This window comes from Poromitra crassiceps, assembly GCF_964638095.1.
Source record: "Poromitra crassiceps genome assembly, chromosome: 15".
NCBI lineage: Eukaryota > Metazoa > Chordata > Actinopteri > Beryciformes > Melamphaidae > Poromitra > Poromitra crassiceps.
The window spans coordinates 44,978,648-44,995,179 of record NC_139634.1 but is presented as its reverse complement, the minus strand read 5'-3'; the positions used below and the strand labels follow the sequence as shown (position 1 = coordinate 44,995,179).

General features: G+C 44.8%; 1 protein-coding gene across 1 annotated transcript in view; it reads right to left on the bottom strand.

Moving 5' to 3' along the window:
• Positions 1-16,532, bottom strand: part of LOC310790247 (GDNF family receptor alpha-4-like) — a gene marked incomplete at both ends in the record, with an annotated part of 61,019 nt that overhangs the window by 23,610 nt on the left and 20,877 nt on the right. Inside the window, 2 exons of the mRNA XM_083651913.1 lie at positions 3,710-3,819; positions 5,359-5,710. Of these exons, the coding sequence (XP_083508039.1) occupies positions 3,710-3,819; positions 5,359-5,710 (462 nt within the window). The remainder of the gene's footprint in view (positions 1-3,709; positions 3,820-5,358; positions 5,711-16,532) is intronic.

Sequence of the window (16,532 nt, the reverse complement as noted above, 5' to 3'; positions counted from 1 at the left end):
TGAGTGGTCACAACGTACTTCACAATTATATATTGATGTTTTAAATGATACCTTATAATAATTTGAGCAGAATTTCACTTTGGTATACGTTGTCATTTTCAGAGCCTATGGATTTCCTGGGACATTTCATGTCCTTGTGATCAGTGGTAGTAGAGGTGTCGCCTGTAAAAACGTCAAGAGCCTCAAAATAATATTTGACACATATTCAAAGTGGAATGACCTCAATGATATTATCACTCTGTGTCTTCTGGGATCTGAAATTATTTTGCCTATCTGCTGTTTTCAATGAGATATCTTTACTTAAAGGAACACGCCAACATTTTGGGAGATTCACTTTTTGCCTACAGATCGTAAGACGAGAAGATCGATGCACTTCTCTTCTCTGTGCGTGAAGTAGAAAGTAGCGACGCAGCTCTCCTGCTAGTTAGCTTAGCACAATGACTGGTAGTCCGCGGGACTGGCTAGCCTATCCCCATTAAAGGAGAATTTCGTTTTTTTTTTTACCTGGACCCCTCTCCTCACATTAATTATGATCTGACGACTCACCCAGCGATCTCCGCAGCGTTTCTGGCCATCCTAGCGTTGTTTTGAGATCAATAGCGTCCAAGCCAGTCCTAAAAGCTCCGAGGGGGCCAAGTGGCAGCCTGTCTTTCCTGCATCTAAATAGCCAGTTTTATTCCCGTTTTCGCCACATATCGTCATAATCTCATCCCGCAACAACCACCAGACTGATATTTCCTCCCGGGCTGTTCCCTGGAGTCTCCCAGGGATCAAATTACCTCATTCGTGATCTCGGTCACCAAGTCTCGTCAAGTCCGTCTAGTAATAATAATAATAATAATAATATCTGCACTATAATGGGACTATGGTCTGTCTCTCTCTCTCTCTCTGTCCCTCTGTCCTTCGCGTATCTCGAGAACCGCAGAGCACTGTTTTTGTGCAATTCGGACGCAAAACACGTTCAATATTAATACATTTGTGTTCAATTCTGCTCCACCCTCCTCACCTATGAAACAAGCGCTCCTTCAAGCCGCAGCTGTTCTGGGCGGGTCACTCTGTGACAGTAAGTGAGTAAAGTAAACATTACTGTGAGTAGAGTAAACGTTGAGAGGGAATGGCGAGAATGAGGGGGGACAGCATCCCTCCTCAGGTTCCAATTAAAAAATGTCTTGCAATGCAGTGGAGTAACCTGATATTGCCAGATGGGGCCAGTATTGTTTGTTTTCACAAACCAAACTGCACATCCATCTGGGTATGCCCTGCCCAGAGCCGATGTCACGGGGGGAAAAAACTACTTGGCAGGTGATTGGATGAAGCATCTGTCTATCACCGGGACTAGGATATGATGTAGTAGCTCAGATCTGAAGCAGGCTATCTCACATGCTAACAACAAATCCAGCTGCAGGGTACAATCATTGACTGTTCAATTCGTCATTCAAAAGAATGAAGAACTGCTGATGTCCGAGGATGAACACTTTTGTTAACATGGAGGTAGGCGATTTTTGTTGTCTTTGCACCTTAAATGTAATCTTAAATGTAATCTTGCTGATTGAATGCCCTGGCCTGCATACCTCTGTTAGCCATGGATCTGGGTCTGTTAGCGTACGTTAACGAGTTAAGTTAGCTTGGCAATAACGTTGCCGTTGACGTGTGATGAGTAATATTAACAGTGATAACACGTATCATTGTTAAATTTTTAGGGACTGATGACGCCGGACTGATCTGATGATACCAGGCAGCAAGCACCATGGACGGACGGCTAACGTTATTGAGACTCAACATGCACAATGCTCTGTAAAGGCTGTGTGTAAATAGCTACAATTAAAGTGTTGTTGTTGTATAACGTTGATCTTCATGTACATGGCTTATTATAAGCTCTTCTGCTCTCCTGAGATGTATAACGTTAAGTACATATTCCTGGTGATCCATTTGTTGTTAATGGGATCATGGCAATAACATCAGCTAACGCTAAATGGTGAGAAACAATATGATTTAACGGTACTATTTAATGTTAAGGACTAGTGAATTTGAACATGTATTTATCAATGCATTTACAGTTTATTTATCAGATGTTTGCTTGATTTTGTGAGAATAAACTGAGGAAAGATGGCCTTGTGCTGGTGTTGAATGTAAATCTAAATCATGTATCGCAGATAATCGCTTATTCTCCGTTGTCTGGTCAGAGGCACGGTTAGGATAAAATGATAAGATGTGTTGATATAAATTCATATAAAGATGTTGATGTTGGAATGCTATCTCGAGAACAATTCGTCCGATCGACTTCAAACTTGGCGGGTGTCGTTGCTGGGAACCCGAGAAATTGCAGTGTTAAAGTTTGTGCAATTCAACTAATAAGATCACAGCTTTCATGTATCTCCAGGACTGTCCGGCCGATCGACTTCTGTATGTCTGTCCGTCACATATCTCGAGAACCGTTTGTTGGATCGACTTCAACTTGTGTGTGTGTGTGTGTTGGGGGGGTTGGAGCGTCCATGGGGTGGTGCATTGGGGGAACGGGCACTGCGCTAGTAATAATAATAATAATAATAATAATAATAATAATAATAATAATAATAATAATAATAATAATAATAACCATAATCATAATAATAATAATACATGCATATTTTTGTCCCAAATATAATTATCTGAATTTGAGAATAAAAACAAATCTCATGATAAATATCTATCTATTATATTGGCAATGCCATCTTTACGGTGGCCGTTGTGCTGCCCTGTGCTTCATGTGTGGAGGGTTGTGCCTTTAAGATGATATGAGCCTCATAGAGAAGTCATCCATCATTGTCAGAGGAGCAGAAAGCCACTCAACGTTTCTGTAACACAGCTCTGTCAGCTGTCCTATCTTCACTTTCCATCTCTCTGTTTCTTCTCCTCCGCTCATCTCCCCGCTCACTCACTCTCTTCCTTTCTACCCTTTACCTTTTATCTCTATCCATCAAGCCATCCTTTGGATCCTGTATAGCCAATTGTGTTTGCTTTGTGCATCATTACATACTTTTAGAAGGCTCAATTTTAAATACAAATACAAGACCGCATCTGTATTGTGGTGCACAAATTGAGTTGGCTTTTTCCCCCCATCAAATGTATCATACTAGGCATCTCGATTCCTAGGCTCGCCCGCTGTGTGGCCTCACCCGCCCTGCAGCTCGGCCTCGACCTGCCTGCTCCTTGATGGCATACTTCAGGGATGCTGGATCACCTGTCCTGGAGCTGCCAACATACAGGTGTCCATGGCTGAAGACGGGGGTCTGAAGCCAGAATCCCAGTTATTTCAGTGTCTGCCCCTGGGACTTGATTTTCACTTATGGAAGTGTTTGGCTAGCTAAAAAGAGTCATTTCAAGTTCTTTCATTTCCCAAGTTAAGTCATGTAATTTTACAGTAGAATGAACAGTAGAGGGAACATTAGAATATTTGATTGATTTAGGCTTTGCATCTTTTTTGTTGGACGTCTTCTTTGTTACACCCAAAGGCATTACTATACTTCAAATCAGGTCTCGTGGATGTCCTAGATCTGCCAAAATATAATCAATTGCTCCTTGGCCTGTCTCTCAAAATTCATGGAAATCCGGTCATAGGTTCTCCAGATATCCTGCTGAGAGAGGTGGTCGTATTTCATACAACTCATCCATCTTTCCTCCTTCCCTCATCTCCCCCTCCATCCCTCCATCCCTCCACCCCCCAGCCTACCGATGAGTCCAGCGTAGGCCCGGAGGCAGAGGCCTGCTGAGTCTCTCAGACAGCCAGAGGGCGACATAGGAGAGGGCTGGCAGTTATGGAGGAAGTCAGCCAGTCTGGACCTGCCAACAACACACAACAACTCAATAACAAACACAAGGAGTGGACAAAGAGTTTGCATGTTTGTGTGGGAATTTGGGTTTTTGTAGGCCGATACCAATTCCGATATGTTGGGATATTGGACGGACAAGCCTGTCTTTATTGTCACAAACACCACACACTGCATGCACACACACACACACACACCCACACACACACACACACACACACACAAACCGAGGACCTTCTAGCTGTGAGGCGACAGCGCTACCAATGTGCCACTTATAAAAGACCCACAATACACTGAAATTCCTAGTGAACAGCAAATGTACCACATTTTCTCTTATACCACAATTCAATGTGGTCGTGTTTACCAAATAAGAAGAGTTATAGTGTCCGAACCAGTCGGCAAACTCAGAGGTTTTCCCATGAGTTACGCGGAAGTAACCTTGAAAGCTGTAATTCCTCGAATGGCCACTTGAGGCAGGACTCAGAAGTCCCATCATTCCCGTTCACGCACATGTTAAAATGCACCTCTTTGTAACAGTGATTAAGCATCTTTACAGCCTGGACCCAAACACAGTTTTGCTCTCTATAGCTAATTTTACCTTTTCATAACAACTGTAGGGGGGTCATTTTGTATATACCTCGCCCTTTTGGAGTAAAATAGACGATATAAAATGGGCTGATTGACAGATCGCCTGTCCAGTGATCGTCCAGCTTGCCGATCATGGACCAATAGCAGGCGGCTCTGGGAAACCCCCATCTCACGTGAGCTGCGCAAGGACCCCAAGATGGCGACAGACAACACTTTTCTGCAAAAAGTGAGTCTAAAAAGTAGTGGATGTGTTTGTCTGTATTTAGGTCAACCTCGTTCGATCGATCATCATATACATATATCCCATATACATATACATATAAATAATATATACATATACATATATCCCATATACATATATCCCATATACATATACATATAAATAATATATACATATATCCCATATACATATACATATAAATAATATGTACATATATTCCATATACATATACATATAAATAAATATACATATATCCCATATACATATATCCCATATACATATACATATACATATTATATACATATATCCCATATACATATATCCCATATACATATAAGTATAAATAATATATACATATATCCCATATACATATATCCCATATACATATACATATATCCCATATACAGTGCTTTACACGTTTATGTGCAAACTTCACCGCAGTGATTAGCCTTTTGTCGTTTTCTTTCTTCTTTCTTTTGTTCCCCCAGAAGCCATGGCTTGACAAGAATGTGTAACCATGTTGGAAATAAGTGTCCGCACTTTTACATGTTTATCCCTTGGATTTGGTTGTTTTTTATATCCATAATCAATCAATCAATCAATCAATCAATCAATCAATCAATTGAAAGTGGAAACCACTGTAGTTCACTATGAGAAACACTACATGGAGAATAGTGAGTGAGTGAGTGAGTGAGTGAGTGAGTGAGTGAGTGAACCATTGCGAACACGGATCTAGTGTCTGACCTGCAGAGGTCGTCCCGGCGGCAGAAGCTCTGCTGCGTCAGGCAGTTGGGCTGTGGCGCCTCCTCCTGGTAGGAGCATGATGGCACGATGGTCTTCCTCCTCCTCTCCCCACACAGGGAGTTGGTGCAGGGGCAGAAGAGCACGGCCAGGCTGTACTCCTCGGGCACGCGCTCCAGGAAGCGCCGCAGGGCCCGGTGGCACTTGTGCTGGTTGCAGCGGTCGGTGGTGGGCACGCGCTTGGTGCAGGCCAGCACGTACTCGGACCGCAGAGAGCCGCACTTCTCGTACAGCCCGCAGTCCTGCGCCGCCTTCAGGCACTGGTTCTCCACGTCCATGAGCATGAAGGAGGAGGCTGGAGGAAGGAGGGGAGTAAGGCAGCGTCAATATCGCGGGAAAAAAATGAATGTGGAGATGATGTGGAGATGTAGGGCTCTATCTGCCCCCTCGCCTTAAATTAGCATTTAAGGCCGGGCGCACCGCTATTAGTGGGCATGGTCAGGCGCACTCCCTAATTTCCCCTCGGCGCTAAAGCCGGCGCTAACCATTTAACCACGCCTTTTAAGCGTAGAATTATTCACAACTGTGGCCATTGGCGATCTGCAGTAGACAAATCACATTCTTCGCTTTCAAGCTCAGATTCCACGGAGCGAACCAGTCCGGTCACAAAAGCCCGACCAAAGCGCTCGTAGCTCCCCACTCCCTCTTTCATCCCCGTCTGTGTCCATAATGCTCCTCAAACAAATCTCATGGCAGTTTAAATACAGCAAGCATGTAAATACGCTACACTATAGCAAGATCAAACTGAGAACAATGTTCTAAACGCATCGGCTAGAAAAATATAGTTTATCCCTGGATGTCATGATGAAAGTCATGGTGAAAGTTTGGACAGAATCATTGCATCGTTTTCTCTTGCTGCCTTTTTCTTCTCCCCCTCTGCACGGCAGACAGGTATGAGGTAGGATGATGCAACAGCCTCTGAATGACAGGGGCTCAAAACTACGGTATAACAACTTTTTTTTTCATCGGCCATTGTGCCTGCCTAGTGCCTACATATAAATTAGTACTGTGGACTTTCCCCCAAAATAGTGATGGTTCTGTCATTCTGTGCTGTAGCCTACATTTCAGATCTGATGCTTGCAGTGCGCTATAGGGGCAGAAATTGACACGCGAGAGAGAGAGAGAGAGAGAGAGAGAGGGTGGAGAGAGAGAGGGGGGAGAGAGAGGGAGTGAGAGAGAGAGGGGGGAGAGAGAGGGAGTGAGAGAGAGAGAGAGAGGGTGGAGAGAGAGGGAGTGAGAGAGAGAGGGGGGAGAGAGAGGGAGTGAGAGACAGAGGGGGGAGAGAGAGGGAGTGAGAGAGAGAGGGGGGAGAGAGAGGGAGTGAGAGAGAGAGGGGGGAGAGAGAGGGAGTGAGAGAGAGAGGGGGGAGAGAGAGGGAGTGAGAGAGAGAGGGGGGAGAAAGAGTGAGATAGCGGCAGCAAGAGTGATTGAATAACTCCGTGGGTGCATCCCCGGGGCCGGCGCACTGAATGAGGCCTGGTTTTGAAAAGCGCTAACCGCAAAATTAACGCCAGTTGGGAAGATAGCTTTAGGCTGGTATTTAAGGCCGAAATGCCCATTCTGGCCTATTCTGGCACTGTGCCACGCCTCTTCAGCGTAAATCGCATTTCGAGGCATAAAAACATGATGCTATCTTCCCGAGTCACGGGTAGGCAGGCGCAAAGCGTGTTTGTTTTGCGTTTAACGCCAGTTTAGCGACTAAGGCCAGGCGGGAGATAGAGCCCGTAGTGTATTATGGTGTATTATCGTCACTCCTTTATGCATACGCTATCAGCATTGATTAGTTGACATTATTATTAGTAGACATTTCCTTAATGTTAATGTGCCATACAATAACATTACAAGTCCCGAATGTCAAGTCTGAGTTCGAGTCTCAAGTCTTTTGAGGACGAGGCTCAAGTCAAGTCTGAAGTCACTGTGTGTGACTTAAGTGTGACTCAAGTCCAAGTCTCAAGTCCAAGTCGCCGTCTCTGGTACCGGCTATAAAAATCACACTCAGACAAGTGTGAGGAGCAGATGTGTGAGGAGGCTGAGGTGCTGTGGAGGAGCAGATGTGTGAGGAGGCTGAGGTGCTGTGGAGGAGCAGATGTGTGAGGAGGCTGAGGTGCTGTGGAGGAGCAGATGTGTGAGGAGGCTGAGGTGCTGTGGGGGGAGCAGATGTGTGAGGAGACTGAGGTGCTGTGGGGGGAGCAGATGTGTGAGGAGGCTGATGTGCTGTGTGGGGAGCAGATGTGTGAGGAGGCTGAGGTGCTGTGGAGGAGCAGATGTTGTGAGGAGGCTGAGGTGCTGTGTGGGGAGCAGATGTGTGAGGAGGCTGAGGTGCTGTGTGGGGAGCAGATGTGTGAGGAGACTGAGGTGCTGTGGAGGAGCAGATGTGTGAGGAGGCTGATGTGCTGTGGGGGGAGCAGATGTTGTGAGGAGGCTGAGGTGCTGTGGAGGAGCAGATGTGTGAGGAGGCTCAGGTGCTGTGGGGGGAGCATGAAGAGGCAGTGAAATGACAAAGTGAACACAGGAGATCATTCATAACACCAACAAACACTTTGACGTTGAATAGATGTTGATCTCACAACCTCCACCAACGTCTCGAACGTGTGTAAATACTGTATAGCGAGAATGTTGAGATGATGTCTGCAGTTTGCTATCTGCGAGTCTCTTTCTGATATCACCTCAAAACAGTTTCCAAAGATGTTTTTATACTGTATGGATTTTTACAGTGCCACTATATCATATTGCGCTGTTGTTTATTGTTGTTTATTAAAAGGATCCCCATTAGCTGCCGCCTAGACGACATCTACCTGTATAGTCTTCCTGGGGTCCAAGGCAACAAAACACATTACATGACACACAGTAATTAAAATACAAAAACACAAAGTAAAACAATAGAAGACAGAATTAACAGTAAATCGAACATATCGATCGTAAGACAAACATTATATCGCCGCTGTCGTTCCAGGACCTCGAATTTCCAAAACAGAAACTTTTCAGGAAGTAAAAAAAACCTGTTTGCTCTTAAACTACTGAACCAAATGTCGTCCAAGTTGGCACATGTCTTAATTATAGTTAGTTTCCCGCTGAATGTGTCATTACTTTATAAATATCTTACCTGGATAAGCTCAAATGATGTTGTTTATATTATCAGTCCGACTTGGAAGCGCTTTCTCACGGCCAGTCAAGCGGGAGAGAGTCGCATACTCATGCACGAGCCCCCAAGCTCCAGGCAGCGGGGGCGCGCGCAGGAGCAGCAGAATTGCCCCTCGCCTCTCATGGCCGAATGAGGGCTTTGGCATGGGGTGAGAAATAGTCTGACATAACGTAACGTTAACGTTACTTTATTCTCGTCAGAAAGCACTCCGATTTGCATGTTAAAACAAGTTTGCAGCCTAGGAATAACTGGAAAACATTTGATTGATATATTAACGTCAGAGGAAGCCAGGATTAGTCAAAACGATATGAGAAATACACAGCGCGTCTGCCGTGTGACTTTTCCGGGTTTATTGTCCTGCGTGGGGGGGTACACACGGAGGTAGGGGGTGAATTTCGAGGTTTGACTGACAGATTGAGGGCGAATGGCGTTACGAGATTTACTCACAAGCTCGTTTTAATGCTTTTCCATTGGTTGCATTTGTTAAAAACCACACAGAGACGTGAAGGGTGACCAATGGCATTGATTCATGACAAAAAATAAAAAAGTGAAAAAAGGCACATTCGAGGTCCTGGAACGACAGCGACGATATTATATATCATAATATTTGGCCAATACGACTCTGTCTCTATACTATCCACCTTATTTTTGAATGCCCCACTGTAAAAAAGAATCGTGGGTACAAGGTCCGGTTTAACGTGACTCATTGTTGCTTGTTTCCTTTGTTATACTCTGGCTGCAGACCCGAATTATAAACCGGAAGCTGGAGTCCGTTATAAAAGTTATAAATATAGTCACGTTATAAACAACTAACCAACGCTGGAGGTCCGTATGGAAACTCGAAATGTGTGTTACTCGAAATGGTTAAAAGTTAAATCAATTTGGTGGCGTTTTACTGCCATGTAACATAGCTAGCTAGCCGCTAACATTAGCCACAGTTAGTAGCCGACTACCCACAATGCATTACGTTATTCCAGCACCCGAACGACACGGCTGTAGAGCAGAATGGCTCTGCTGTAAAAGGGTAAAATCCTCATAGACGTTTTTTTTGTCGGGGGCTGGGGGGTTATCTAAATTGGTTACACTGGAAATAGAACCCATAGTTAACGTAAGGCAAAATGGCCCCCAAAAATAAGGTGGATAGAAAACAAATAATGGGTGGAAAAGTGTCTACCCACCACACTTTTGTTAGGTTCTATAGCCTTGATGTGGCCAGCGCACCCTTTGCGCATGCTGTTTGTCAGCGGCCAGCCGGTAGTTCCTTATAGGCACTCATTATGCCTATGATTTGCCATGGGCTGCACTGCGGCCATGTGCTCCGTTGCCAGCCTCGGGTCACAGGGTCGCACGAGGTGCTTCCTTGCGAGGTTGGGTGGATAACTGGCATAGTGTGAGAATCCGAAGTTCGTAACGAAGTAAAATGTTGGGGCTGTCCTACAACCCAGGTTTTAAGAGTAAGAACGATGAATCTCACACAGCCTTGCTGCTTTCTTCAGAACAGCAGATTGCTGGATGCTTTGAGTGAGGATCTGGGCTGATGGCACGGACGTGACGTGGTGGTCACGGGGTGGAGCATGTGGCCGTGTCATAGCCAGATGCCATGACGCCTTCATGCACAATGGATGGTTTTATAGGGGTCAAGAAAATAGACATTATCCAGTAGGTGCGCTGCTGGGAAGCAGCTTGGCATAGTGTGAGAATCCTCGTTCTTACTCGTAAAACCTGGGTTGTAGGACAACCCCAACGGTCGCTTGGGCAGTGTAATGCTGTGATGCAGTCACAGGTGTGTGTTTAGTGTGATGCAGTCACAGGTGTGTGTTTAGTGTGATGCAGTCACATGTGTGTGTTTAGTGTGATGCAGTCACATGTGTGTGTTTAGTGTGATGCAGTCACAGGTGTGTGTTTAGTGTGATGCAGTCACAGGTGTGTGTTTAGTGTGATGCAGTCACAGGTGTGTGTTTAGTGTGATGCAGTCACAGGTGTGTGTGTTTAGTGTGATGCAGTCACATGTGTGTGTTTAGTGTGATGCAGTCACAGGTGTGTTTAGTGTGATGCAGTCACAGGTGTGTGTTTAGTGTTGATGCAGTCACAGGTGTGTGTTTAGTGTGATGCAGTCACAGGTGTGTGTTTAGTGTTGATGCAGTCACAGGTGTGTGTTTAGTGTGATGCAGTCACATGTGTGTGTTTAGTGTGATGTCACAGGTGTGTGTTTAGTGTGATGCAGTCACAGGTGTGTGTTTAGTGTGATGCAGTCACAGGTGTGTTTAGTGTGATGTCACAGGTGTGTGTTTAGTGTTGATGCAGTCACATGTGTGTGTTTAGTGTGATGCAGTCACATGTGTGTGTTTAGTGTGATGCAGTCACATGTGTGTGTTTAGTGTGATGCAGTCACAGGTGTGTGTTTAGTGTGATGCAGTCACATGTGTGTGTTTAGTGTTGATGCAGTCACAGGTGTGTGTTTAGTGTGATGCAGTCACAGGTGTGTGTTTAGTGTGATGCAGTCACAGGTGTGTTTAGTGTGATGGAGTCACAGGTGTGTGTTTAGTGTTGATGCAGTCACAGGTGTGTGTTTAGTGTGATGCAGTCACAGGTGTGTGTTTAGTGTGATGCAGTCACAGGTGTGTGTTTAGTGTGATGCAGTCACAGGTGTGTGTTTAGTGTTGATGCAGTCACAGGTGTGTGTTTAGTGTGATGCAGTCACAGGTGTGTTTAGTGTTGATGCAGTCACAGGTGTGTGTTTAGTGTGATGCAGTCACAGGTGTGTTTTTAGTGTGATGCAGTCACATGTGTGTGTTTAGTGTTGATGCAGTCACAGGTGTGTGTTTAGTGTTGATGCAGTCACAGGTGTGTGTTTAGTGTGATGCAGTCACAGGTGTGTGTTTAGTGTGATGCAGTCACAGGTGTGTGTTTAGTGTGATGCAGTCACATGTGTGTGTTTAGTGTTGATGCAGTCACAGGTGTGTGTTTAGTGTTGATGCAGTCACAGGTGTGTGTTTAGTGTGATGCAGTCACAGGTGTGTGTTTAGTGTGATGCAGTCACAGGTGTGTGTTTAGTGTTGATGCAGTCACATGTGTGTGTTTAGTGTGATGCAGTCACAGGTGTGTTTAGTGTGATGCAGTCACAGGTGTGTGTTTAGTGTGATGCAGCCACAGGTGTGTGTTTAGTGTGATGCAGTCACAGGTGTGTTTAGTGTGATGCAGTCACAGGTGTGTTTAGTGTGATGCAGTCACAGGTGTGTTTAGTGTGATGCAGTCACATGTGTGTGTTTAGTGTGATGCAGTCACAGGTGTGTGTTTAGTGTGATGCAGTCACAGGTGTGTGTTTAGTGTGATGCAGTCACAGGTGTGTGTTTAGTGTGATACAGTCACAGGTGTGTGTTTAGTGTTGATGCAGTCACATGTGTGTTTAGTGTTGATGCAGTCACAGGTGTGTGTTTAGTGTGATGCAGTCACAGGTGTGTGTTTAGTGTTGATGCAGTCACAGGTGTGTTTAGTGTGATGGAGTCACAGGTGTGTGTTTAGTGTGATGCAGTCACAGGTGTGTGTTTAGTGTGATGCAGTCACAGGTGTGTGTTTAGTGTTGATGCAGTCACATGTGTGTGTTTAGTGTTGATGCAGTCACAGGTGTGTGTTTAGTGTTGATGCAGTCACATGTGTGTGTTTAGTGTTGATGCAGTCACATGTGTGTGTTTAGTAGGGGTGGGGGAAAAAATCGATTCACCTAAGTATCGCGATTTTTAATGTCACGATTTTTTGGATCGATCTTTTATTCCAGAATCGATAATCGCAAATTAAAAAAAAAAAAAAAAATTTTTTTTTTTTTTTTTTTTTTTTGGGTGCTTGCAGTCAGGCCACTCACTGAACAGCAGGCCAGGCACCGCCTACTGGTTTACTAGTGGTTTTATTACTTTATTAGTTAGTCTGAAGTAATAATTACACTTCAGGGTTAAAGTGGGTGCATCTCATTGTAAAATTGGACCCAAATCTGGCTTCAAACGGCCCAAATTTCACGCGCGTTGGCCCATATCGGCCTGGCCTGCTTGGTATCTAATGCCCGGCCTGAATTATGATCCCAGTCCGCCCCTGTTTTTAACTATATCGCCCAGCCCTACTCATGATATATAATATACAGTCTCTAGTGTATGATTCAACTTTTCCCATGTTCTAATCTAGTGTAAAAAAGCAAACAAACTGAAAAAATAAAAGAAAAAAATAAACAAAAATCGCAATAAATCGTAATATCGAATCGCAATAATCGTAGAATCGCAATAATCGTGAATCGCAATATATATCGAATCGGCACCAAAGTATCGTGATAGTATCGAATCGGGAGATAAGTGAATCGGCACAGCCCTAGTGTTTAGTGTGATGCAGTCACATGTGTGTGTTTAGTGTTGATGCAGTCACAGCTGTGTGTTTAGTGTGATGCAGTCACAGGTGTGTGTTTAGTGTGATGCAGTCACAGGTGTGTTTAGTGTGATGGAGTCACAGGTGTGTGTTTAGTGTGATGCAGTCACAGGTGTGTGTTTAGTGTGATGCAGTCACAGGTGTGTGTTTAGTGTTGATGCAGTCACATGTGTGTGTTTAGTGTTGATGCAGTCACAGGTGTGTTTAGTGTGATGGAGTCACAGGTGTGTGTTTAGTGTTGATGCAGTCACAGGTGTGTTTAGTGTGATGCAGTCACATGTGTGTGTTTAGTGTTGATGCAGTCACAGGTGTGTGTTTAGTGTGATGCAGTCACAGGTGTGTGTTTAGTGTTGATGCAGTCACATGTGTGTGTTTAGTGTTGATGCAGTCACAGGTGTGTTTAGTGTGATGCAGTCACAGGTGTGTTTAGTGTGATGGAGTCACAGGTGTGTGTTTAGTGTGATGCAGTCACAGGTGTGTGTTTAGTGTTGATGCAGTCACAGGTGTGTTTAGTGTGATGCAGTCACAGGTGTGTGTTTAGTGTTGATGCAGTCACAGGTGTGTTTAGTGTGATGCAGTCACAGGTGTGTGTTTAGTGTGATGCAGTCACAGGTGTGTGTTTAGTGTGATGCAGTCACATGTGTGTGTTTAGTGTGATGCAGTCACAGGTGTGTGTTTAGTGTTGATGCAGTCACATGTGTGTGTTTAGTGTGATGCAGTCACAGGTGTGTTTAGTGTGATGCAGTCACAGGTGTGTGTTTAGTGTGATGCAGTCACAGGTGTGTGTTTAGTGTGATGCAGTCACAGGTGTGTGTTTAGTGTGATGCAGTCACATGTGTGTGTTTAGTGTGATGCAGTCACAGGTGTGTTTAGTGTGATGCAGTCACAGGTGTGTGTTTAGTGTGATGCAGTCACAGGTGTGTGTTTAGTGTGATGTAGTCACAGGTGTGTGTTTAGTGTGATGCAGTCACATGTGTGTGTTTAGTGTGATGTCACAGGTGTGTGTTTAGTGTTGATGCAGTCACAGGTGTGTGTTTAGTGTGATACAGTCACAGGTGTGTGTTTAGTGTGATGCAGTCACATGTGTGTGTTTAGTGTGATGTCACAGGTGTGTGTTTAGTGTTGATGCAGTCACAGGTGTGTGTTTAGTGTGATACAGTCACAGGTGTGTGTTTAGTGTTGATGCAGTCACAGGTGTGTGTTTAGTGTGATACAGTCACAGGTGTGTGTTTAGTGTGATGCAGTCACATGTGTGTGTTTAGTGTGATGTCACAGGTGTGTGTTTAGTGTTGATGCAGTCACAGGTGTGTGTTTAGTGTGATGCAGTCACAGGTGTGTGTTTAGTGTGATGCAGTCACATGTGTGTGTTTAGTGTGATGCAGTCACAGGTGTGTTTAGTGTTGATGCAGTCACAGCTGTGTGTTTAGTGTTGATGCAGTCACAGGTGTGTGTTTAGTGTGATACAGTCACAGGTGTGTGTTTAGTGTGATACAGTCACAGGTGTCTGTTTAGTGTGATGCAGTCACAGGTGTGTGTTTAGTGTGATGCAGTCACAGGTGTGTGTTTAGTGTGATGCAGTCACAGGTGTGTGTTTAGTGTGATGCAGTCACAGGTGTGTTTAGTGTGATGCAGTCACAGGTGTGTGTTTAGTGTGATGCAGTCACAGGTGTGTTTAGTGTGATGCAGTCACAGGTGTGTTTAGTGTGATGCAGTCACAGGTGTGTTTAGTGTGATGCAGTCACAGGTGTGTTTAGTGTGATGCAGTCACAGGTGTGTTTAGTGTGATGCAGTCACAGGTGTGTGTTTAGTGTGATGCAGTCACAGGTGTGTGTTTAGTGTGATGCAGTCACATGTGTGTGTTTAGTGTGATGCAGTCACAGGTGTGTGTTTAGTGTGATGCAGTCACAGGTGTGTGTTTAGTGTGATGCAGTCACAGGTGTGTGTTTAGTGTGATGCAGTCACAGGTGTGTGTTTAGTGTTGATGCAGTCACAGGTGTGTTTAGTGTGATGCAGTCACAGGTGTGTGTTTAGTGTTGATGCAGTCACAGGTGTGTGTTTAGTGTGATGCAGTCACAGGTGTGTGTTTAGTGTGATGTAGTCACAGGTGTGTGTTTAGTGTGATGCAGTCACAGGTGTGTGTTTAGTGTGATGTCACAGGTGTGTGTTTAGTGTTGATGCAGTCACAGGTGTGTGTTTAGTATTGTGCAACGGTTTCGAATGCGACTCAGCCATCCTAATCAAGACCGAAACGAACCGTTTTTTAAGATGCTCTCTCTGTCTCTGGGTCGCGGCTTCAGGATCTGCTCCCTATTTCCTCATACCAGTGACGTCACTGATGCCAGCTCACATTATTCGAGCTACAGATTGGATTTGCCATGGACTGTAAAGATATGGACGTAGCCACTCGGTGTTTGAGGCCTAGTTTGTCCGTCGCACAGCTCGCGAAAGATGGCATGAGACCAGAGTCGTTTCTCAATACCAAGAATGCATTCTTGTTCTTGTGTTCTTGGGGAGAACATTCTTGCTAGTCGTTCTTGGAAGAACGAACTTGCGAGGTCACAAGCACACATGACGCTCAGGGCCGTATCCAGGGTTCCAAAATAGGGGAGGTCCAGCAAGGGGAGGCAGATTCAAAAATTTGAGGTTTTTTTCCGCCTTTTTTAGCCATATTTAGAGTAATATATCATTTTAAATCAACATTAGGATTATACTGTTGTGATGTCATTATTCAGTATATTCTCTTTCATGTCACCACCTGCTCAGCTCTCCTGTCAACATAATTGTAACTAACAAACACAAACTGTTTTAGCCAAATTCATATCAAAATGACACCTACAAACACAGTCCTCTCAATTCTCCACTTTGTGCAGTTTCACTTTTCTTTCTATCCTCCTCTTTCTTCTGTCCCTTCTCATCCTCTCTGTCCTCACTGTCACATGGCTCTGTCCCTTCTCATCCTCTCTGTCCTCACTGTCACATGGCACAGGTTTTCTTCTGTCCCTTCTCATCCTCTCTGTCCTCACTGTCACATGGCACAGGTTTTCTTCTGTCCCTTCTCATCCTCTCTGTCCTCACTGTCACATGGCACAGGTTTTCTTCTGTCCCTTCTCATCCTCTCTGTCCTCACTGTCACATGGCACAGCTTTTCTTTTAACAAATGAATCTAATGTTTTCTGCTGCAGAGGTTTTTTTCTATTTGGCATTTTTCTGATTCACTCTTCTGTCACTTTCTGACTTGTTGATTTTCTGTAGGGGGTATCAAGGAGGTGGATTAGACATTATTGATTACATTACATTATAATGCTTGAAAAGAGCCTCCTCGGTAAAGTGGGCGTGTCAAGAACACATCCGGGAACTTTAAGCGTTCTTGGCGAAATGTGAACTTTGTATTGGAACAGTACTTGGGCTGCGACTGATGACGTTTCACAGGGACACAAGAACGCAAGAACACACAAGAACGCTTATTGAGAAACGGCCCAGGGGGTTTCCCAGAGCCGCAGCTCCGTCTGCTATTGGTCCGTCATCGGCAAGCTGCACAATCACTGGAGAGGTGACCTGTCAATCACGC